The sequence below is a fragment of the Bubalus bubalis genome, chromosome 2 (assembly GCF_019923935.1).
Source record: "Bubalus bubalis isolate 160015118507 breed Murrah chromosome 2, NDDB_SH_1, whole genome shotgun sequence".
In the NCBI taxonomy this organism is placed as follows: Eukaryota; Metazoa; Chordata; class Mammalia; order Artiodactyla; family Bovidae; genus Bubalus; species Bubalus bubalis.
Window position 1 is genome coordinate 170,433,861 of NC_059158.1, and position 24,235 is coordinate 170,458,095.

General features: G+C 47.0%; 1 protein-coding gene across 9 annotated transcripts in view; it reads right to left on the minus strand.

Annotated features, from left to right (window-relative positions):
• Positions 1–11,551: 11,551 nt before the first annotated feature.
• Positions 11,552–24,235, minus strand: part of SP110 (SP110 nuclear body protein) — a 49,553-nt gene continuing 36,869 nt past the window's right edge. For 6 of the 9 annotated variants that reach the window (XM_025278429.3, XM_025278424.3, XM_025278428.3 and 3 more), the window contains 8 exons: positions 23,341–23,439; positions 22,737–22,879; positions 21,929–21,973; positions 15,317–15,432; positions 14,499–14,607; positions 14,142–14,213; positions 13,211–13,351; positions 11,552–11,898 (listed from right to left, as the gene is read on the minus strand). In XM_025278429.3, the coding sequence (XP_025134214.2) occupies positions 11,785–11,898; positions 13,211–13,351; positions 14,142–14,213; positions 14,499–14,607; positions 15,317–15,432; positions 21,929–21,973; positions 22,737–22,879; positions 23,341–23,439 (839 nt within the window). In that variant the 3' untranslated portion in view covers positions 11,552–11,784. The remainder of the gene's footprint in view (positions 11,899–13,210; positions 13,352–14,141; positions 14,214–14,498; positions 14,608–15,316; positions 15,433–21,928; positions 21,974–22,736; positions 22,880–23,340; positions 23,440–24,235) is intronic. The other 3 variants (XM_025278423.3, XM_025278426.3, XM_025278431.3) reach the window with 3 other exon arrangements.

The window sequence follows — 24,235 nt, forward strand, 5'->3', positions numbered from 1 at the left end:
AACAAGGGTACCTGGCAGCCACTTCAGGGTAATTTCACATTCAAGGATGACACCAACATCCAAAGAAAACTTCATAACAAATGTAAATATTTCAACTCTTTTGCGACTGACCCACAGCAAAACATCTTAAAGACCCGTCTCTCTGAAGTCCAGTTGACAGCTGCTCAGGAATGACCCTTCTCGCCCATCTCTCATGTGTTTCTGCCCCTCGCTTTCTCCAGTCTGGCCCACTGGCCTGCATTTTCCCCTAGCCATCTCTTCCCTCTTACTCTCAGCTGCCTTCTCTTCCTGGTTCAGTTTTTTCCTTCTGCAAATGGCTTTATTTTTATCACTGTTTCTGAAAATCAATTATACTTACATTAAAGTTAAGTTAGTCTCGAAGTCATGTCCCACTCTTTGTGACCCCTTGGACTGCAGCACTCCAGGCTCCCCGTCCTTCACCATCTCCTGAAATTTGCTCAAATTTATGTCCATTGAGTCGGTGATGCAATCCAGCCATCTCATCCTCTGTCGCCCTCTTCTCCTTTAGCCTTCAATCCTCCCCAGCATCACATTAAAGTTAAAATAACCACAAAATCAACCCAAGCACACACAGAGGGCTGACACAACTCTGGATATTACGTTGCGGGCTCCCCAACTACTGCCTGCGCCACCGATACATTCGTCAGATTTGTTCCTTAGTCAAAAGATAAAGACCAGTCTTACTTAGGGCGATGGATGCCAAACATAACTGGGGCAAAAAAGGATCCCTTAGAAAATTTATGGTGTTAGAAACACCACTTTCTAGGCCTTGATCATAGAAATTCTCCTCCAGGGCCAGGGACCTCGCTATCTGCATCTTCACAAGCTCCCCGGTGATTCTGAAGTGATGGTCCATGGACCCTTTCCATGGGAAATAGTCAGACATGCAGCTGTCTCAAGGGGACCCTCTTTAAACAGCGTCTGGCCAAATCCACTTTACTGGGACTGAAGACTCCTTTACTGGTGCAGTTTCTTCAGCAGATCCCCGCCCTTCAGCCTCCTGGAAGAGCAGATCTCATGAGGCGTTCTTGAAAATGGAAGAGTCTAGAATCCAGGCCTGAGGATGCGGCCAGCCATCTATGGAATGGGCCTATCTCTAGACTCCAACTCGTTCAAATGAGAAAACAAGATCCCCCGGCCCTCTCTCCACCCACGTTCTCATCACAGCTCTGCTGTTACATTGTGCTAGCTGTGAGGTTGGAAGTTTGTGGTAAAGAACAGAAAGGACCTCCTATCACAGTAAGGAAATTCTCACTTACATGTCAGAGGCACAAGCATGTGCCTAACCGTGACTGTCCAGCTGGTTATTCTTTATTTTTCAAAACCACATATGATTCTGTTTATATGAACTGTCCAGAGTCGGCTACAAGCTATAAAGACAGAAGATAGATTGAGTGGTGGCTAGGAGCTGGGGTCGCAGAGGGAAATGGGAAGTGACTTAGGGGTCAAGGGTTCTTTTTTTTTTTTTTTAATTGGAAGATAATTGTTTTACTATGTTGTGTTAGTTTCTGCCGTACAACTGAACCAGTAGACATATATCCCCTCTCTCTTGGACTTCCCTCCCACCCCACCCCCATCCTACCCCTCTAGGTCATCACGGAGCCCTGAGTGGAGTTCCCTGTGCTATACAGCAGCTTCCCCTGTATATATGGGCTTCCCTGGTGGCTCAGTGCTAAAGAATCCTACTAGCCAATGCAAGGGACTTGGGTTCTATTCCTGGGTTGGGAAGATCCCCTGGAGAAGGCAATGGCAACCCACTCCTGTCCTCTTGCCTGAGACATCCCATGGACAGAGGAGCCTGGTGGGCTCCAGTCCGTGGGGTCAGAGTCGGACACCACTGAGCAAAGCACCAGCACCAGTACATAATGTCAACGCTACTCTTTGTCCCGCCCTTGCCTTCCCCTGCTGTGCCCACAAGTCTATTCTCTGCATCTGCATCTGTAATTAATTCACTTAATCTGTGGATGTCCTTGGTTGGCTCTCCTGTTCCTGGATGCTCAACTACAGAGCCTTTGAGAGTTCCTTTGACCCTGAAAAACCCTCGCTACTTATCCTAGTTCCCAGTTCCTACAGGGTTCTTCCCTTGCAGCTCAGTCGGTAAAAAAATCCACCTGCAATGCAGGAGACCCGGCTTCGATTTCTGGGTCAGGAAGATCCCCTGGAGAAGGCAATGGCAACCCACTCCAGTATTCTTGTCTGGAAAATTCCATGGACAGAAGAGCCTGGCGGGATACAGTCCATGGGGTCGCAAGAGTCGGACACGACCTAGAGACTAAACCACCACCGCCACCATGTTCCCACCTAGCACCTCTGGAAGGGGTTCACACTGCCCTCTGGTGGTGGGGCAGCACTGTACCATTGCCTGCAGAAGTCCAGAGTGCCTGCTGGGTTCTGAGTCTATTCTGAGAGAGTAGGAAAACCTCCTCTACATGTTCTGCTTTGCCCGGATTCTCCAAAGAGCTCAGAACCTGGGCTACAGGACTCCAGGGAAAACTTCTTTGAGGAACTAGAAATTGAGATGGTGTTGATATCAGGCACGGCTGCCCAAATAAACAGGGTCATGGTCTAGATGCAGAAATAGCCAGGCCTGCCCTTAGGCTCCGGCTGGGAAAATTTAGGTTGGCATCAGCACTTGTAGGTGTCGCACTTCCCTGTGTTGAGATCAGTCCTCTGTTGTACTTCTGAGGGGTTGGCCTCTCACACTGAGATATTCCTACCCCCAGGATGTGAGGATGTGCTGGAACACCTCTGGCTTTTCTTGCAAGTAAGTACTAACGTGGCGCTTCCCAGGTGGCTCAGCGGTCAAGAATCCGCCGCAATACTGGAGCCTTAGGTTCGATCCCTGGGTCAGGAAGATCCCCAGGAGAAGGAAATGGCAACCCACTCCGGTATTCTTGCCTGGAAAATTCCATGGACAGAGGAGCCTGGCGGGCTACAGTCCTTGGGGTCACAAGAATCAGACACAACTTAGGGTCAAAACAACAACCAAGTACTAACATGTGCCTGTGAACCTGAAGCCCCTTTCACTGGCCGCCAGAACCCACCTGCTTGTGGGCAGAGAGACCAGGCTCCTATGCTCCCCAGGGCACTTTCGTGGGCCCATGAATCAGTTCAGAACCTAGTCACAGGGTCAGCTGATTCACCCCCTCCTTCCGCATCTTGACTGCCAGGCACAGTTACAGCCTTGGATCTGAATGTTGCAACCGCGGAGCCTGGATGCTCTGCCTGGGGCTATGGAGCCTGGACAACCATTGTTGTGCCTGAAACTAGAAACCTTGATGTTGCCCTTGTGAAGGAAGGATGTTTCTGCCTCCATTCATCCCCTACAGAGTTTATTCTGTCAAACTGTCACTCCACATTAAACAGACCCTGCCTAGGGCGGCCTGGCAGATGAGTTCTGGTATCAGCCGAGACTCTGGATATACCCCCGCCCCTTTTTGCTGCTCCTCAGGTCCTGTGTCCAGGTCTGGGTCACTGTCCTCATTGCTGAGTTCCTGCTTGAGGCCTCGTGCTGTCTTTTGGAAAACTGGCCTCCATGTGACATCCGGATGATGGCGGAGGGAGTTCCTGCAGGGTCTGCCCAACCTCTCTGTACATAATCAGGTGCCAGTGGCTGCTCATGGGGAGAAGTACCTCCAGTGCCAACCGTGTCCTAGCTTTGGCTTTATCCAGTTGGCATGCCTGTTGGCACTCAGCCTGAGGAGTCCAGACTGGCAGGGCTTCACTGAATGGTACTCCCTTTTCTGGTTGGTTTTTGAGATGCAGTGGCCCCTTGAGACCAGAGCAGAAGTGTGTAAGACCATGGCTTTTTGGATTTCATGATCTCGTGTCACCCCACGGTGCTAAAGTGATAGTAGGTGTGCTTTGCTTTTTTTTTTTTCCCAGGGACGATAACAGAAGGGAGAGCTGAGATTCCTGTAGCCCTCATGCTCAATTGCAGGCAGAAAGGTTCTAGGGAATGGAGTGGGAGCATCTTCAGGAGGAAAGAGAAACAGTCAGGGTCCTCACGGCTTGGGGGAGTGAAGAAGAGGGGCTATGGCACCCAGCAGGACTGACCAGGCCAGCTGGAAGCAGGCCCCACAGCTACACGTGAGATGTGAGCTTGCTCAGCCGGGTCTGGCTCAGCAGAAGTTTGGAAAGCATCTAAGAAAGGCACTCAGCCCAGTCTGCTCTCTCAAGAGCAGGTATTCTTGACCAGGAAACCACGCCTGCCCAGCTCCTAAGAATGACTTTTCCAAGGTTGAATTTCTGGAATCAGCTAGAGGGGACACTATATTTTTATATATAATTCCTCCAGTCATTCTGTAAAGTTTTCTTTATTCAATTTTTGAAGCTGTAGCTCTTCCCAGCTTCAGAGGATCATTTAAGAGTCATTTATTACCTCCTGCAGCCATGAAATTAAAAGATGCTTGCTCTTAGGAAGAAAAGCTATGACAAACCTAGACAGTGCATTAAAATACAGAGACATCACTTTGGTGACAAAGGTTCATATAGTCAAAGCTATGGTTTTTCCAGTAGTCACATACAGATGTGAAAGGTGGACCATAAAGAAGGCTGAGCACCAAAGAATTGATGCTTTCCAACTGTGATTCTGGAGAAAACTCTTGAGAGTCCCTTGAACAGCAAGGAGATCAAACCAGTCAATCCTAAAGGAAATCAACCCTGAATATTCATTAGAAGGATTGATGCAGAAGCTCCAATACTTTGGCCACCTGATGCAAAGACTCATTGGAAAAGACCCTGAGGCTGGGAAAGATTGAGGACAAGAGGAGAAGGGTGTGACAGAGGATGAGGCTGTTGGATGGCATCATTAAATCAATGGACATGAGTTTAAGCAAATTCCGGGAGATAGTGAAGGTTTCCCTGGTGGCTTAGATGGTAAAGCATCTGCATGCAATGTGGGAGACCCAGGTTCGATCCCTGGGTCTGGAAAATCCCCTGGATGAAGGAAATGGCAACCTACTCCAGTACCCTTGCCTGGAAAATTCCATGGACTGAGGAACCTGGTAGGCTACAGTCCATAGGGTCGCGAAGAGTCAGACACAACTGAGCGACTTCACTTTTCACTTTTTCACTCAGTGAAGGACAGGGAAGCCTGGTGTGCTGCAGTCCATGGGGTCAGAAAGAGTCAGACATGATTGAGGGACTGAACAACAGCAACAACGACAGTCACCTCCTGTGTCACAGCTTGGGAGGAGGCAGTCCTGAGGTGACCTGGATTCTCAGCAGCTCTGGCCAGTAGGGAATGGGACCATGTTGGACCAGGAAGAGGGAAATAGCCTGGGTACAGGACTAGAAGAGGTCTCCAGGGAGACACAAGTCACACTGTCTGCAGGGATGTCACTGACACTGATTTCATTAAGAGTTTTTATTTATTTGCCTATGCACGACAAATCGAACCTGTGGCCCCTGCAGTAGAAGCGCAGTCTTAACCACTGGACCACCACAGAAGCCCCACACTAAGAGTTTTTATTGTTTAAGGAGATGGGGGCCAAAACTTGGTGGGCCTGGGCAGTGAGAACAAAAGGAGGATGGATCTGAGTCTCCAGCTCAGAAGGACTGGGGGAAGATATGGACCACTAAGCCTAGCAGAATAAATCAAACCCCACTCTTGCAAGGAGGAAAGAGAACAGCAACAAAAGGAAGTTAAAGGATGGTCCCAGGGCTAAGGGTCTTGGTTGTGATAGCAACTGAACTGATAGTGGCTGAAACTTTCAACCTGAAAGAAATGACTCTTGAGTGCTTTTCTTTTTTTTCCCCAATAATAGAGCAATCCAGAGACATGACAGAACAGAGTGAGAGAGACCTGATTCAGTTTATCAGTGCCAGAATGAAAGAGAAGGTCACAAATGGATTCAAGGTAATTTAGAGCACAGCAATCCTGCCTACTGGCAAACCAGTGGGAAGAAGGGTCTTTTTTACCATAATGCATGGAGACTGTGTTGCAAAAAGAAACCTTTAGTACTCTCCGCAGAAGGAGCTGGAAATCCAAAGCCATCATTATCTCTAGAATCCATCATGCTCTCCAGGAAGGGCACCAGAAGTCCTTATGGCCATATTTGTCATTTTCCTTTCCAACTATAAAAGGAGTTCTGTTTCATTACATGCTTTTCTTTAGGTGCCCAAACTGTTTACACCCCTTTCTGGATGACAGGTGAAGTCAGTCCATTTCACAGTTCACACTATTGTGAAAACAGTGGGAAATCAGAACCAAGGGATCTCGATGCATTTCCTGTTTATTTGTCTGTGACACTAGGTACCTAAATGGGAAGTTGCAAGATACTGTTGAAGAGTTTTCAAGTTGCTATGGGAGGAGGGATGGAGGCTCTGATGATGGTGTTACTTGATTTTTATTTGTCAGCTTGTGCTGCCTAACAAAATCTCACAGACTGAGTAGCTGAAACTGCTGCTGCTGCTGCTGCTAAGTCGATTCAGTCATGTCTGACTCTGTGCGACCCCATAGACGGCAGCCCACCAGGCTCCCCCATCACTGGGATTCTCCAGGCAAGAACACTGGAGTGGGTTGCCATTTCCTTCTCCAATGCATAAAAGTGAAAAGTCAAAGTGAAGTCGCTCAGTTGTGCCCGACTCTTCGCGACCCCAGGGACTGCAGCCTACCAGGCTCCTCCGTCCATGGGATTTTCCAGGCAAGAGCACTGGAATGGGGTGCCATTGCCTTCTCCGAGCTGAAACTGCAGCTATTTATTTCTCACAGTTCTGGAGAATTTGGGCAGAGCAGATCAGAGCAATCTAGTAATTTGAACTGACATCCTATTTTTGTCTTGAGGGAAGAAAACCACTGTGATAAGAAAAGTTTTAATCCTTTGAGGCTTTGTTAATAGATAGCAATTAGCAAAATGAAAGTGCTAAAAGATCATTAAGTTTAAAATATTGACCATAGAATTGCAATTAAGTTAGTATATTTAAGTCTCATACTAAGCACCTAAGAAGAAGAATGTTTTTATGAAATTCTTTTTTAATGATAAATAGGGAGGACCAAGCAAGGATAAAAGATGTTCTTGACAGTAAGCCCAGAACTAATGGATCAGAAAGATGTAATGGAGCTGAAAATAGAACCACATGTGTATACTGAAAAGGCTCAGTGTTCCAGGCAAGACCAATGATAAGAATATCACACTGAATCCCATCCTGTCAAAAATAGCTAAACATATAATTACAGAGATAAAGGGGGAATGTCATACGTGTTCACACACTAGAAATATAATTCTGACTGAAATCAGACAGTAGAGTTGCAGAACAAAATGCTCAAAGACAGTGGAACAAAGTCTAAATCAATTTTGAAGGTGAGAAATTGTGATAAAATATATATTGTAGCACAATATGTTGTTAGTTAATGAAAACAACAGAAGACATTCTGAGATATGCCAAGACAGAAAACATAACAGCCACGTGCCCTTCTTTTAAAGTTACTTAAAAACATACTTCGGAGAAGGCAATGGCACCCCACTCCAGTACTCTTGCCTGGAAAATCCCATGGACGGAGGAGCCTGGTAGGCTGCAGTCCATGGGGTCGCTAAGAGTCAGACAGGACTGAGCGACTTCACTTTGACTTTTCACTTTCATGCATTGGAAAAGGAAATGGCAACCCACTCCAGTGTTCTTGCCTGGAGAATCCCAGGGACGGGGTGGCCTGGTGGGCTGCCGTCTATGGGGTCGCACAGAGTCGGACACGACTGAAGTGACTTAGCAGCAGCAGCAAAAACATACTTCAGCCAACAGAAAGATGTATCAAAAAAGAAGTATGGAGATGCCATGGCAAGATAAGACCAGATAGGAAACTTAAACAGTAAGAACAGAAAACATTGCTATTGTTCTCAAAAATCACTGTAGATGGTGACTGCAGCTATGAAATTAAAAGACACTTGCTCCTTGGAAGAAAAAATATGGCAAACCTAGACAGTGTATTAAAATACAGAGACATCATTTTGCTGACAAAGGTTCATAGAGTCAAAGCTATGGTTTTTCCAGTAGTCATGTATGGATGTGAGAGTTGGACTGTAAAGAAGGCTGAGTGCTGAAGAATTGAAGCTTTCAAATTGTGATGCTGGAGAAGACTCTTAAAAGTCCCTTGGACAGAAAGGAGATCAAATCAGTTAATTCTAAAGGAAATCAACCCTGAATATTTGTTGAAAGGACTGATGCTGAAGCTGAAGCTCCAATACTTTGGCCACCTGATATGAAGAGATGACTCATTGGAAAAGACCCTGATGCTGGGAAAGATTGAGGGCAGGAGGAGAATGGGGTGACAGAGGATGAGATGGTTGGATGGAATCACCGACTCAATAGACATGAGTTTGAGCAAACTCTGGGAGACAATGAAGGACAGGGAAGCCTGGTGTGCTGCAGTCTATGGGGTTGAAAAGAGTCGGGCACGACTCAGCGACTGAACAACAGGGTAACTTTAAATCTGACTGTGGCAATATACAAAATATACAAATATACAATATACAAAAATATACAAAAACATGCAGACCCATCTCATTTATAAATACAAATGCAAAATCCTAAAAAACACCCTGTGCAATGGTATATTAAATACACAACAGAAACAAAAATTCCACACCAATTTAGAATTCCACTTAGTTTTTTTTCATAGTGTTATGAGTGTAGAAATTCTGAAAATATTGTTGTTGTAGTTTAGATTTGAGAAAATGAGGAAACGTACTGTGGGAGAAGACAGGCACAAATATTGCCTGTAGGAAGACATGGGAGAAGCCTGTGGTGTTGCATGGGAATTAGAGGCATATAATATTTATAAATCATGGGATTATCAAGGAACGTTCTCTGTCCTGCCAACATGCACCTGATTGGATTTCTGAATTACTATGGACCAGGGGAGCCTGGTGGGCTGCCGTCTCTGGGGTCGCACAGAGTTGGACACGACTGAAGTGACTTAGCAGTAGCAGTGATTGCTATATACTATCCATTTCCCCCTGTTTGAATGCAAGTGTCTACAGTCTGTGTCATTATTATATTTGGAAAGTGGGGGACACTAACTTGTCCTTTAGTTCACAGGTCTTTGGTTCCACAGAAGATGTACCTACAGGGCTGCATCCAGTGAACCACATCTAAGGAACTTATCTGATTTGAATCTGACATAGATGATGAGGTCCTGGACTTTGTTCCAGTCCTACAATGAATGAGACTTATTGGGATGGGATGGGGGGTGAGTGTCCTTTGCATGTGGGAAGGATGTCAATTGCTGTGGTCAGAGGGTAGACTATGGTAGGGTGTTTCTGAAGACAGTGGCAACATTTCTTGCCAAATAACATTCCCTTTGAAACATGGCTTTGCCACTCATCCTATTGAGAGGTACAGCCCATTTCCCCTCCTTTTGAATTTGGTCTGGTGATTTGCTTGGACTGACAGTACGTGGCAGAAGTAACACTCTACAAGCATGAAGGGGCTTGGTTAATACCATGTGGAACAAAGATAAGGCATCCACATGGAGCTCTTCCTAAATTTCTGGCTCACAGACAAGTGAACAATAAGATGACTACTCCTTGAAGCCACTAAACTTTGGGGTCATTTGTTACACAGCAATAGGTAGCTAATATGCTATCAAAGAGTCCTGGGGTCATTTCAAAACAACTCAGGAGCCAACGTGAAGAGACTCTCACTCACTGACAAGCAATTTGAGCAGCAATAAAGATATTAACTGCAATGGTTTGGAGCACATTAAATATTTAAATCCATGAGCTCAAGATACTTTATAGAAAAAAAAAAATAACAACCTCCATGTCTATCTTTAGAGGCTATTAGGGAAACAACTAACTTGAATATTTTAAATAAAGAATCCAGAATTTATCCTTTATTTCCTATACAAACTGTACTTCAAGGCAGCCAAATATTGAAGGGAGTCCTTTGCAGAAGAATTCTAACTAATAAATGTAGAAACAATAGAGTACTCATGTGCTCAGTCAGGCCCAGCTCTTTGCAACCCTTTGGAGTATAGCCTGCCATTGTCCATTGGATTTTTCAGCAAGAGTACTGGAGTGGGTTGCCATTTCCTCCTCCTGGGGATCTTCCTGACCCAGGGATCAAACCCACATAGAAGGAGTAACAGAATCTAAATATCATCATTTTGCAAACCCTATTGAAATAGGTTTAGGCAATAATTATCAGTGACTGCTAAAATCATTATGGGAAAGGATGATGTGTAACAGATGGGTCAAGTTGATAACACCTGAACCTTCTGTAAGATCTTAATTGCTATGCTAAGTCGCTTCAGTCGTGTCCGACTCTGTGCGACCCCATAGACGGCAGCCCACCAGGCTTCCCCGTCCCTGGGATTCTCCAGGCAAGAACACTGGAGTGGGTTGCCATTTCCTTCTCCAACGCATGAAAGTGAAAAGCAAAAGTGAAGTCGTTCAGTCGTGTCCAACTCTCAGCGACCCCATGGACTGCAGCCTTCCAGGCTCCTCCATCCATGGGATTTTCCAGGCAAGAATATTGGAGTGGGGTGCCATTGCTTTCTCCGGTAAGATCTTAATATTACATATTAATACACAGACCCCCCTGGGAAGTCTCTATACTAAACAATCAACTCAAAACAAACCTCCCCCAAACCTGAATCCAAGTAAGCCTCTAGATCTAACCTCTAGGTCTAAAAAAAAAAAAAAAAATGCCAGAGAGAAAAACACATGCCACTAAGAGCATGGGGGCTTCTCTGGTGGCTCAGATGGTAAAGAATCTGCCTACAATGCAGGAGACCCAGGTTCAATCCCTGGGTCGGGAAGATCCCCTGGAGAAGGGAAAGGATACCCACTCCAGTATTCTTGCCCAGAGAATTCCATGGACAGAGGAGACTGATGGTCTATAGTTCATAGAATTGCAAAGAGTAAGATACAACTGAGCGACCAACGCTTTCACTTTCACAGGAGGATGTAGAAAAACCCAGAATATGGGAATTTCGGTCTAGTGGTTAGGACTGTGCTCTCACTTCAATGTCTGATCAGGGAACTAAGATCCCACAAGTCAGGCAGTGTAGCCAAAATTGAAAACAAAGAACCAAGGCTCCAAAACTGTGGCCACCTGAGGCAAAGAACTGACTCATTAGAAAAGACTCTGAAGCTGGGAAAGCTTGAAGGCAGGAGGAGAAGGGGACAACAGAGGATGAGGTGCTTGGATGGCATCACTGACTCGATGGACATGAGTTTGAGCAAGTTGTGATGAGTTGGTGATGGACAGGGAAGCCTGGTGTGCTACAGTTCATGGGGTCGCAAAGAGTCAGATGAGACTGAGCAGCTGAACTGAACTGAAGGTCCCACAAGCTGCACGGTGTGGCCAAAAGAAAGGAAAAGAAAATTCCAGAACATGAAAAATTGTATAGGGCAAAGACACCAGGTTATCCAATAAGTAGACAGCAAGGAAGAAAGGAAGTGGGGAATTTACAGATGAAAAGAACCTTAAGAGACAGATTAGCTAAATTCAGTGTGTGAAAGTAGTTAGGATCCCAATTTAAACACATCAATTGGAAAAGGATTTATGAGACAATGAAGAGAATGTGAACGGTGGTGAGGTATTTAATGGTATTAAGAAACAATTCAATTTTTTTTTTGAGGGGGGAGTGAAATACAAAAAGAATAAAAGGAGGTGGAGGACATGATGATTCTATGTAAAGTCGGATTTGAGTGACAAGGGCAGCCAATGGCATCCCAGAGTCGTTGGCAATCTAAGGATGGCCAGGGTACCATTATATGGATCCTGAAGTTGGGATACTTTAGTCCATCCAGAACAGGATCAAGGACGAGCCTGGAAGCTGTTCTCACTGACTTCATGACAAATAAGCACTTCTTTGAGGTCCTTTTCAAATTCTGCCTCTAAATCCAGTCCTACCGGACCAAAGTCGGAAGCCTGAAAGAGAGAGAGAGGATAAAAAAAAAAAGCAAGCACACAGGGGCCTAAGGACAGAGAATTAGGATCATAGATCACTTATGCTTTCTTAGGAGATCTCCTCTCCCTGCCAGAAAGCTGCACTCCCCCAGGTGGCGAGCAGAACAGGAGGGAGAGGCTGCCACTCAGATGTTCAAATGCACGAGGCTCTGCCTGGTTGTTAACTTGGACCTGACAGATGGTCTGGACCAAAGAGCTGATTTTGACCCCTGCAAAGCCTGACCTTGGGGCAAACCAGATAAAGCTTTTCTTGAAAGCCCACTCTCTGAAGGAAAGATGACCCATTCCATTCTCCAAGGCTAAGACTGTGCTAGGCATTGAAGGGCTCCCTGGGTTGATTCTTCCCCTTCCAGCTCCATTGCTGGACACCAGTTTACAGCCTGTGGCTCATGAACACGCCAACTGGTGGCAAGCAGGGAGGGAAGGAGGCTGGGTGGAACCGAGAATTCGCTTTATATATGTCCCAAGAAATATCTGGACAAGTGAGAGTAAAAAATCAGAGTAAACGCAATAAACTAAACAATGCCTTGGATTGCAATACAGTTCAACCAGTTACTCTTCCTACCAATGAAAGATGAAACCAACACCAGCTGAGAGCAAATCTGGGTATTTGAGTCCACTGGGAAACTCAGGAGTAAAAAAATCCGAGCATGAGCATCCTGAAAGTTTAATTCATTTCATCTTAATTAATTCATTTCATCTTAATTAATTCATTTCTGTGTTTCTGAGGCATGAAGGACCATGTAAGCGTAAACTGCCTCCCCACCCCACCCCCCGCCCCACCCCATTTGAGCAAGGAGGCAGGATGAAATTGACCGTTCTCAGTGGGTGTGGCCTGTCCTTCTGGGACTGAAGATGAAATTTTTTTTCAGGTATCATTTACAAGGACCCTGCTTGCTGTTCTTTTTGACATCCTCCTCTCCACCTCTGGTGGCTCAGTAGTAAAGAATCCACCTGCAATGTGGGAGACCTGGGTTCCATCCCTGAGTTGGGAAGATCCCCTGGAGAAGGGAATGGCTACTGATGACAGTATCCTGGCCTGGAGAATTCCATGGACTGTATAGTCCATGAGGTCAAAAAGAGTCAGACACGACTGAGCGACTTTCAGTTTCTTTCTCCACCTCTGAGATTGAGAGACAGTTTCCTTCTATAATCCTTGCTTTTTGAGCTCTCCCCAGGACAAGACTAGGCACAATTCTTGCAAAGCTCTGCTGTCCCAGAAATGAGGGGGAAGTAGAAAGGATGTGAAAGGGAGGCAGGAAATTCCCTTTACCTTGTAAAATGTTTTATGGTTGTGAAATATTAGGCGCATGTCCCGTAAAAACCAAGCCATTGTGTACACTTTCTCAGTCAGCCTTTCTTTAACCAGGTCCAACCACATGGCTTCCCTGAAGGGCTCACCATAATCTCGAATCTAGGGGCAAAGACATCAAAGAGGTGATGTGAGCACAGGCATTGCCACTGGAATGGATCCAACACCAGCCTTTATATTGCAGGGTAATACCCAAGTGGCTTAGTGGGTAAAGAATCAGCCTGCCAATGCAGGAGATGCAGGCAGGTGTGAGTTCGATCCCTGGGTTGGGAAGATACCCTGGAGGAGGGCAGGACAACCCACTCCAGTATTCTTACTTGGAGAATCCCATAGACAGAGGAGCCTGTAGCCTGGTGGGCTACAGTGCATAGGGTTGCAAAGAGTCGGGCATGACCAAAGTGACTGAGCACACATGTACACACTGATAATGGTATCTGATGTCTATGTGCCAGGCATTGTTCTAAGCACTGCTGATGCATTAATATATGATCTCCACAACAACAGTAAGAGATTGTTACTATAATTACCCCAGTGTTATTGATGAGAAACCAGGGAATGGAGAGGTTAAGTAACCTATCCAAGATTTCACAGCTAAAAACTGATTGAGCTACATTGAACCCATAGTTCAAGTCTCCTGAGTCTGCACCCTCAACCCTATGTTCTCTGTAAGGAAGGCATTCCCACTGAAGAGAAAGAGAACCTAAGATACTGTGTCCCAGAGCTGGTATGCAATGGGGTGGACTTTGAAGAGGCAGCCCCACTCCAGAGCCTGCAGCTAAACCTTCCACCCTCTACAAACAGAGATGCCTGCAGAATGCACACTATACATTTCTAAAATGAGTTTAACAGCAGACAGATGCCCAGAGGATGAGAAATGTCAAACAGAACTTACATTACATGGGGTCTCCGCAAAGAAAGAGCTTTGTGGATGACAGTAGGCTTTCAAGAGGAGAAACTCACATTTCTGTAAAATACGAAGAGGGATTTAAAGGCAAATGCAGTTTGGAGAAAGTGAGGCCAAGCCTTTGCCCAGAAACCACACATAGGAGCAGCCAGACACAACCAGCCTTCTGACTGCATCTGCCAAGGTGCCATGGTGGGGAGGTGAATGCTGAATTCTGTCTGTCCTCCACGTTTGGGCACTGAAGCTCCATCCTCGGAAGTGAGACACTGAAGGCTTTCTTTGGGTGCCCTTCCCTGGACCCTCTGCCTGTTTGAGGGGAAAGGCTTGGGTCCCCATCCCACTCACCAGCTGCTCCTCCGGCTGCATGGACCTTGCCCAAACCTCAGATTCCTGGAGACCCTGCTGGTTTCCTGAAGACTCCTTCATCCTGCAGAAGGTGCAACTCCACGGGCTCCTGCAGGGCCGGGCATAAATGAGCGAGGACAAGGCCCTCAGAAACTGCCACCAGTTTCCTTTTCCTGATGGATGCAGCCAGGGAAGGAAGGGACCACCTCCCGGAGTCTCCAAGACTCCCAAGGTGGAGGGGGTTGGGGGTGGGGGGATAGGTGGGTGGGAGTGGAGTGCAGGAAGGGGTCCCATTGAGAGAGCCACAAAGCAGTCCGAGTGTGGAGGGCGGTGTCAGGGAGAGAGGTGGGTTCTCCTTTCCTCCTCTGCCCTCCCGGGAGCACAAGGAGCGTTGCGCACCCAGCTGGAGTATCAGAAACTGGGTCTTAACCCCCTGGGTGACTGAGGCTCCATCAGCCTGTTGAGACTGTAGGGGAAATCGGAGAAGCAGGCCACGTTTCCTGCCTTTTCTGAGAAATCACAGAGCACAAATGGTGTTTTTCCACCCTTTGGACAGGAGTCTGGGTTACGAAACCAGGAAAGGACAATTCCCAGGGGCAGAGGCGGTGTGGGGGTCAGCGTGACTCAGCCACAGATTCAGAGGCACTGATACCACAGGGAAGACAGGCTACGGGCCGATGGGGCTACGCGGGGTCACCCGGGCAGAGCCCAGGATGCCCAGATGCTCTCGGGCCCGCGGCTCTTCCACCCGGAGATGAGCGATCAGAGGCGGAGCCCGGGCGGGGTGCCCGCACCCGGCGGGGCTGCGTCTCACTAACCTCTCAGCCTCCGCGGGTGGGATGTGACAGTCCTCGTGAAAGAATCGCGGGCAAGTGTCACAGCGGAGCAGCGAGCCCCCTTTACAGCACACCTCACATTCCTTGGAGTTTTCCTGCTAGAAGGGGATTGGTACCTGAGACAGGTTGCTCCCCCTTCCCGGGCCTAGCCCAGAGATGCTCTCAGCCGCTGCGCGCAGGCCCAGGTAAGCTCGTGGGCAACTCCGAGAACAGTCCCTGAGGTTATGCTGACACATGGAGGGACATACACAAAGACACAGCGCTGCTGTGTCAATGGGTTGTTTGGTTGGGGGCCGGGGTGCGTGCTGAGGATCCACAGGGGTCTTTCTTGTGGCTGTAAAATGTAACCTAGTAAGTTTTACAAGTAACGTAGGTGAGAGGCATGATCCTTACAGTTGGATAAAGATTCAGGTGGTGCTGGGAAAGACTGAAGACGAAAGGAGGAGGAGGAGGAGAAGGGGTGCCAAAGTGCCCCACTGTGGTCCTTTCTCCCCAAGACGGATGGTGGGTGGTCAGGTAGACCACCACTCAAAGCAACTGAGAATCAGTTACAACCAAGAGGGGACCCTGCCACCACCCACCACTGTCCGTAACACAAATATGAGCACCCTGAGGGGATGGTTAGATAGCATTATGGACTCAATGGACTCGAATTTGAGCAAACTCTGGGAGATAGTGGAGGACAGAGGAGCCTTGCATAGTGCGGTCCATGGGGTTGCAAAGAGTTGGACGTGACTCAGCGGACACGACTTAGCAACTGAGCAACAACAAAGATTCACAGGTGGGACTCCTGATTCTGCTCCCAGCCCTACAGGACAGACAGGGGGGGCTCCACACAAGTTAATTGCTCAGTCGTGTCTGACTTTGTGACTCACTGACTCTAGCCTGCCAGGCTTCTCTGACTGTGGGATTCTCCAGGCAAGAATACTGAAGTGGATAGCCATTCTCTTTTCCAGGGGATCTTCCCAACCCAGGGATTGAACCTGGGTCTCCTGCACTGCAGGTGGATTCTTTACCATCTGAGCCACCAGGGAAGCCCTCCACATGCACAAGGGAACCTTTTGTGTGCACAAAGGGTAGGAGTCTGGAAGAGAGGTCCTTCTTCCTGTGCCCCACTGTGGTACTCTCCCCGCAAGACAGATGGTGGGTGGTCAGGAAGTAGACCACCAGGAGCTGGAGCAAAGGCTCAAAGCAACTGAGAATCAGTTAGAACCAAGGAAAGGACCCTGCCACCACCCACCACTGTCCCTAACACAAATATGAGGGCCCTGACCAAGGGCATCAGGGACGGGAACGTTTAGTCCATTGGCAAAACTAGCCACTCAGCCAAAGGGAAACGTCTTCCTGATCTGGGATGGTGCTCATCTCTCTTAGCTGGGGAGCCTCCTGAGCGCCCTCTCCACTTCCTAAGCCCCAAGGCCTCCTAAGGAGTGCTCCATAACCCTGACGGTCAAAGACTCTTTCTGGCCTTCCCCTCCTGAACCTGCTAGTCTGCCTCTCTCTGTCTTTACAGTTGACACCCAACAACCATTCTTGCCTCAATGACACCTGGCCTGCGCTGGTCCAGAGTACAGATGCCAGTGCAGACCTACCTGCTCCTCCTGATGGAGAACCTGGTTGGGCCCAGAGCCCTGATACCCCTGCCCCCCTACCTCTGTGTTCTGGAGTGAAAGTTTCCAGCACACATGATACAACAGGGAAGTGACAGAGAAAGGACACACATACCCACGGTCACACTCTAATAAAGAATCTGACTCTGGTTTTCATATTCGATGACTGGTGGTTTCTCTAACCCACCCCTCCCTCTTCCCCTCTTGGCGCATCTGGGCAAGGTGCTAAGGAAACCTCATGGGCTCCCTCTCTTGGCCACAGTGAGAAGTTCAAGTCGGACAGACCTCGCCCCAGCAAGGGGACCCTCACCTTGGCCACGTGAGGTGAAGTGAAGTGAAAGTCACTCAGTCGTGTCCGACTCTTTGTGACCCTATGGATTATACAGTCCATGGAATTCTCCAAGCCAGAATACTGGAGTGGGTAGCCTTCCCCTTCTCCAGGGGATCTTCCCAACCCAGGGATTGAACCCAGGTCTCCCGCATTGCAGGCAGATTCTTTACCAACTGAGCTATCGGGGAAGCCCATGGCCACATCCCTAACCATAATAAACCTTGGGCTATACCCTTTCTTGGGGTGGCATTAGTGGTAAAGAACCTTCCTGCCCCTGCAGAAGACATAAGAGACTCAGGTTCTATCCCTGGGTTGGAAAGATCCCCTGGAGGAGGGCATGGCAACCCACTCCAGTATTCTTGCCCAGAGAATCCCATGGACAGAGGGAACCCGGCAGGCTACAATCCATATGGTCTCACAGAGCTGGACATGACTGAAGTGACGTAGCACGCATACCCTTTCTTCACTCCAGCCACTTTCAGGCCAGCTTGGGTGCCTGCCTTGCCTCTCCCCAGAAAGTTTCTGTATATGAGCAATAAATCTTTTATTCTCTCTTGGCACATGTGTTGCATCATTGGTTTCAACATCTGAACCCAGTTTTCAGTGCAGGGCTGAGCTCACTTACCTGCAGGCAACCACAAGACAGTCGGGTTGGCAAGCAGGAGTCTGGGTGACCATTCCAACCTAGGGGTCTCTCTTTGGATTGCTAACTGGCTCAGGTCCCCGCTGACTTATGCTTGAAGTTATGTTGTTCTCTTCTGGGCACTGAGGTTGCCAGCATCCACCAGGAGGCACCATCCATTCTTTCCAAGTTTAAGAACAGGCCAGATTGGACATTTAAATGGATGAAAAGTAGAGATAATCACTCTTGTGCTAAACAGATCTTATATGGGCTTTCCTGGTGGCTCAGGGGTAAAGAATCCATTTGCCAATGCAGGAGACTTGGGTTTGATCCCTGGGTCAAGGAGGTCCCCTGGAGAAGGAAATGGCAACCCGCTCCAGTATTCTTGCCTGGGAAACCCCATGGACAGAGGAACCTGGCAGGCTACAGTCCATGGAGTTGCAAAAGAGTTGGACACAACTTAGGGACTAAATAACAACACAACAACATGATAAATTTCTATTCTTGAAGGCCCTGCTTTAATTTCTACTGAGTTCTATTAACTATTTTAAGAGTGGAAGGTCCATGGGCTTCATTATGTAAAACTGATTGTGTCAAAGATTTAATTTTGTTTTACTTCATCATTTGTTAGCTCAAAGCATCCATGCCCACTACAGGATAGTTTTGAGCAGTGGGTGTTAAGGTGAGGCATTAAGGTGAGGTATACCTGTTTGTCCTCTGTTTTATGTTTGGCAAGTCCCCTGAAAGCATAGTAGGTACCTTGTTTAAATTTAATGGGATGCAATTGCTCACAAAGGACCCCCATGATATAGCCAATATTAATGCCGTTACTGATGTCATCCATTTCAGTTCAGTTCAGTTCAGTTGTTCAGTCGTGTCCGACTCTGCAACCCCATGAATTGCAGCATGCCAGGCCTCCCTGTCCATTACCAACTCCCATCCATTTAGCAACTGGCAAGTGTTTTACATTCACAGGTTTGGCTCTTATGTTCTGTTCAGTGCCTATCTCAACAGCCTCTCTGCTGGAGTTGGCCTTCATCTTTGCAGGCATACAAAACTTTACCTGGCTATCCTGGGGTACCTTGACAGCTTTGCTATCACACAGTCTCTGCAGACAAGATTGTAGCTACAGCCGACTTCCCCCAGGAACACAGGAATGACACCACATCGATGCAACCCTTCTCATTTGACATATTCAGAATATACAACTACAGGAAGGAACTCAGGAGAAGGGAAGGGCCATCACCCCACATGTAGAACAAGGCCCTACCTGCTCAGCAAATTCCTAGGCATTGTTTGGTCAGTTGAAGGCTGCTCTATCCCTGACACTGTCAAGAAACAAGGACTGACCCTCTTAAAACTCAATCCTACAACAACTGCCCAACATTTTAAAGCCTTTTGAGTTCTGAAAGTAACACCATCCTCATGTACAGATTTTACTTATACTTATTTAAACTGTTGGTTGCAAATCAGCCCACTTGAATGGGGTTGTTGTTGCTGTTCAGCCACCCAGCCATGTCTTTGCAACCCCATGGACCGCAGCATGCCAGGTTCCTCTGTCTTCCACTATCTCCGGAAATTTGCTCAAACTCATGTCCATTGAGTCGGTGATGCTATCTAACCATCTTGCTATCTAACGTGAATGGGGACTCCTCAACAAAAAGTTCTAGGGTTTGTCCAAAAAGTTAAAGAAAAAAAAATAAAAGCAAAAGCAGAAGCTGTCAGCTTCACCCTATATGCCGTTTGTATACCACCTGTAGTCTGCATACTGGGCCCTTCCAGTGTGGAGATTCTCACAGGCCTGGAGCCCCTGATTCTCTGCACCAGCTGCTCAGGTTGCCTTGGGGTCCTGGGAGCAGCACCCTGCAGGCCAGCCACAAAGCAAACGTTTGCAGTATTAGGTTGGCTAAAAAGTCCATTTGGGGTTTCCCATACAATGTTATGGAAAAATCCAAATGCACTTTTTGGCCAACCCAATATCAGCATCAGGCCTCTTGCTGGTACACAGAAACTGAGCAAGGTGCCAGAAAAGACTTGGTATACTGCAGAGCGCCAGGGGCGTGTTAGGGGAAGAGCCTGCATTGGTCCATTTGTGATCAAAACTAAACTTGGTTTTCTTTACCTCACTGCGACTCCTGATGGGGTGGGGGTGGGGGGGGACTGAAAGGTCAAGTGTGTCCCTGGCTGTCATTTGCTGACATGTAGTATTGGGAAATAGATGGGGAAACAGTGGAAACAGTGTCAGACTTTATTTTTTGGGGCTCCAAAATCACTGCAGATGGTGACTGCAGCCATGAAATTAAAAGATGCTTACTCCTTGGAAGGAAAGTTACGAACAACCTAGATAGCATATTGTAAAGCAGAGACATTACTTTGCCAACAAAGGTCCATCTAGTCAAGGCTATGGTTTTTCCTGTGGTCAAGTATGGATGTAAGAGTTGGACTGTGAAGAAAGCTGAGCGCCAAAGAATTGATGCTTTTGAACTGTGGTGTTGGAGAAGACTCCTGAGAGTTCCTTGGACTGCAAGGAGATCCAACCAGTCCATTCTGAAGGAGATCAGCCCTGGGATTTCTTTGGAAGGAATGATGCTAAAGCTGAAACTCCAGTACTTTGGCCACCTCATGCGAAGACTTGACTCATTGGAAAAGACTCTGATGGTGGGAGGGATTGGGGGCAGGAGGAGAAGGAGACGACAGAGGATGAGATGGCTGGATGGCATCACTGACTCGATGGACATGAGTTTGAGTGAACTCCAGGAGTTGGTGATGGACAGGGAGGCCTGGCGTGCTGCGATTCATGGGGTCGCCAAGAGTCGGACATGACTGGGCAACTGAACTGAACTGAACTGAGCATTATGAGTAAGAAGGAACTATAATACTGGGGCCATTAATTAATGATCTGGATTTTAAAAATCTTTATTTCTTTCTGGTTACAAGAGTAATAAATGATCATTATAAAAATTTCACCTGTATATAAATATATAACGTGGAAGGCAAATGTCCCTTTTCATCCCATCCCAGAACTCTTCCAGATATTTTTTTAGTCATAGCCCTACACATTGACTTAAACAAAACTGCGCTCCTTCTGTACATGTTATTACCAGTTTAAGCTTCCTGAAGCTTTCCTGACCTTAAACCCTTAGATGACTATAGGATGAATATATACTGGCAAAGCATTTTTAAAAACCACCATTTTGTCGATTATCAGTTTATTTAGAGTACTGATGGACATCTATAGTCTTATTTTTTTTGCTATTACAAGGAACCTCCCTAAACATATCAAGGTATTTCAAATTAGCATGGAAAAGATGATTTATATAATAAACAACTTTGGGGGACCTTTGGGGGACCTCATTGCCTTATCAACTTTGAGTGAATCCAGCCAAGGCTCAGGTTAACCTCCTGGACAAGATGGAAGAGGCATCATTGCATCTGTTGGAGGTCCATATCTATGGGAAGCCATGAATGGGACTCGGACTAGAAGACCTATCTATGTAAGTAAAGGCACCTGAGGAGGAGTAGTGGGTACAGCCAGTGAATGAATGCCATCGGGAGGCTCTGCAGAGACAAAGCTCAGTTCAAACACATTATTCCATTCTGCATGTTAAGGAGCATGTCGAAGTTAGGAATCCTTGGAGTTCAATCAAGGATGATCTTCTTACTCTTACTTCTTACTATTTGTCTATTCTTGTCTATTTCAATACCATATTTACTTTTCAAACTAGAGCACTCTATTTCTGACACATTTGGTTGCTGATCATCCCAATACACAAATCTTTTTTGTAGAACACACGCTAGTGACCTAATCTTCATTTTAAAGAGTTACCTGCTTCCCTGTCTTAAGTTAACTATGAACATAAGGCGGCATGGTCAAGCATCGGTGCGCTAAAGCAGTCGTCAGGAAACCGCAGTGCTGAAATGGGAAGGTGACTCGGGCCTGGGAAGGTCGAGGATGCCCGGGCCAGCCTTGGCACATGGAAAGTCTGCAACATGGTGGCTGAGAATGTGGTAGGAATTCACCTGCTATTTACCTCTGTCTTGAGATGTTTTCTTGAAGGACAGAACAAAATTCCGTTCTGCAAGAGAGGACGGGTCAATGAATGTGACTGTTCTGAAGGCTTTTCTTTTGTAAATATCCAAGTCCCCACTTGTCAATGAATATTTGTACATGGAAAGCCTACTGGGTCTCCAACCCAAGAGAGCAGGAAGAATAACTAGCTCCCTCCTCCCATTGGTCTTCTTCTGGACCTTTTCTTCTCTCTCTGTGCTAGCCTACCCACTCCTTTTCCTTCCCATTCCTTCTCTGGATAACATCCTTATGATTTCATTTCAGGGATCACATTCTGAGTGCTATGGAGTGGTTTTGTGTTGGGACCTGGGATCACAGAGACTAGTACCCTTGTTCGTTGCTCATGGGATGGAACAGTGTGCCGGGGAAGTGGAAAGGAGGGACTAGCCATGGGCAGGATGGTCTGGAAATGCTTCACCGAGGGGCCCACGTGGACTGTGGTCTTGAGGAGGCGTTTATTGGGTGGTGGGCACAGGGAAGCTTTCAGAGGGGTCTCTCTCTTCATCTAGTTTCCTTGCAGCCCACCCTCTCCCATACCAGCAGGGTAAGCTTCTTAAATCCCTCCATCTTGTATTTAAAGTTTCCCCTTATCAGCACCAGTCTGGGTTCCTAACTTCCTCACCCACAGTGTTTTTCTATGATCAGTTAGCTCTTTCTCAGTCCCGCTGTGGAATCCTGATGGGAATTTCCTCACACTGCTGTTATTGTAATTCTGCTCATCCTTCAGGGAATTAAACTCCCCACCTATGTGTCTCTTGTTATTACAATACCTGCAGCAGCTTTTCTAGGCTCTTTCCTCCACAAAACACACTCCGCTTCCAGTTCCTAGAATGTTTCCGCTTTCCTTCAATTTCAAATTCTGCTGGTGTGAACCAAACTCCCTTCTCATTCTGAATACACTTCTCTGAGGATCCTGGAAGGTAAAGACAGTCCATCTTACATCCACCTCCATCCTCGGTGAATTCACCCTAAACCTCCATCCCCCTACTCATGGTGCTCTACCATTCTGGGTTCAGAGACTCCCTGTGAGGTGGGAGAATGAGCAGGGAAACCCGACTCCTCCTCTCTGATTGAAGGAAGTCCTGAAACCCACCTGAGTGGTGAGGGATTGTGACAGGATTTGCCTTTCACTTGGCAAGGATGTGTGTCACAGGTCCATGGATGACTTCCATGTGGGAAGGCAGTGGCCTGATCACCAGGTATAAAATGACATTGAAAAGGTGGAAAAATCCCTTCATCACAAGCCCAGCTTTTTCTAAAGCAGCCTTGCTTGCAGGGTCCACGCCCTGAACAATGACACATGTGGATATTCTCTTCCCTTCTAGTGATTCCTTCATCGTGGGGTTCCAAAGGGCAGAAGGTCAAGGAACTCACCTTGCTTCATTTTCTCCTTATATAAAATCCCCTTTGCCTCCCCACAGGTCACGGGGAGTTCAGGAGAGTGAAAATCGAGAGTTTTATCTTTGGGTTTTTCTGAAAGTAGAAAAGAACAGGTTGGAGTTCCCTGGTGGTTCAGGGGATAGGAATCTGTCTGCCAATGCCGGGGACGTGGTTTCGATCCCTGGTCAGGGAAGATGCCACATGTCCCAGGCAACTAAAGCAAGAGTGTCACGACCACTGAAGCCCATGCACCAGTGCACCTAGAGCCTGTGCTCCGAGACACAGAGTAGACCACCCCCAACCACAACCAGAGAAAGCCCACTCGCAGCCATGAAGACCCAGCCCAACCAAAAACCGAATAAATACATTATTAAAAAGGAAAAGAACACATTAGTGTTCTTCAGTCTTCATTCTGTCTCCCCCTTGAATTTTCCATGAATTCTAATAATAAGAGCAGTGACCATAATAACATAAAGAATGCTGGGGGAGCATTCTCTGGTTAATTCACAGGAAGTCTTCCATTTTGAGTGGCAGACTACACGGGTGTACCGAGGGGTCCTTAATAAACAAAATGACCCCCGCCAACACAATATCACATAAAATACTTTAATAAACATATTGTGCTTCAACTGTGTGAATGTGTTTAAATTTACAGACTAATCCACTATCACCTAATGCTCCTTTATTCCATAAACATCCTGCTTGTCCCTCTGTACTGATGGGAGTTGCCAGCCCAGAATATTCCTTTGCATTCATGTAGTTGGAGAACATTTCTCTATGATTTTTTTTTTTTTTTTGCTTGATTCAAACAAAGATGGGGGTAAGTGAAGCAGTTAGCACTGAGAGGAGAATGTTAAGTCTTGTCCCTTTTCATTTGATTGCTCTCCCG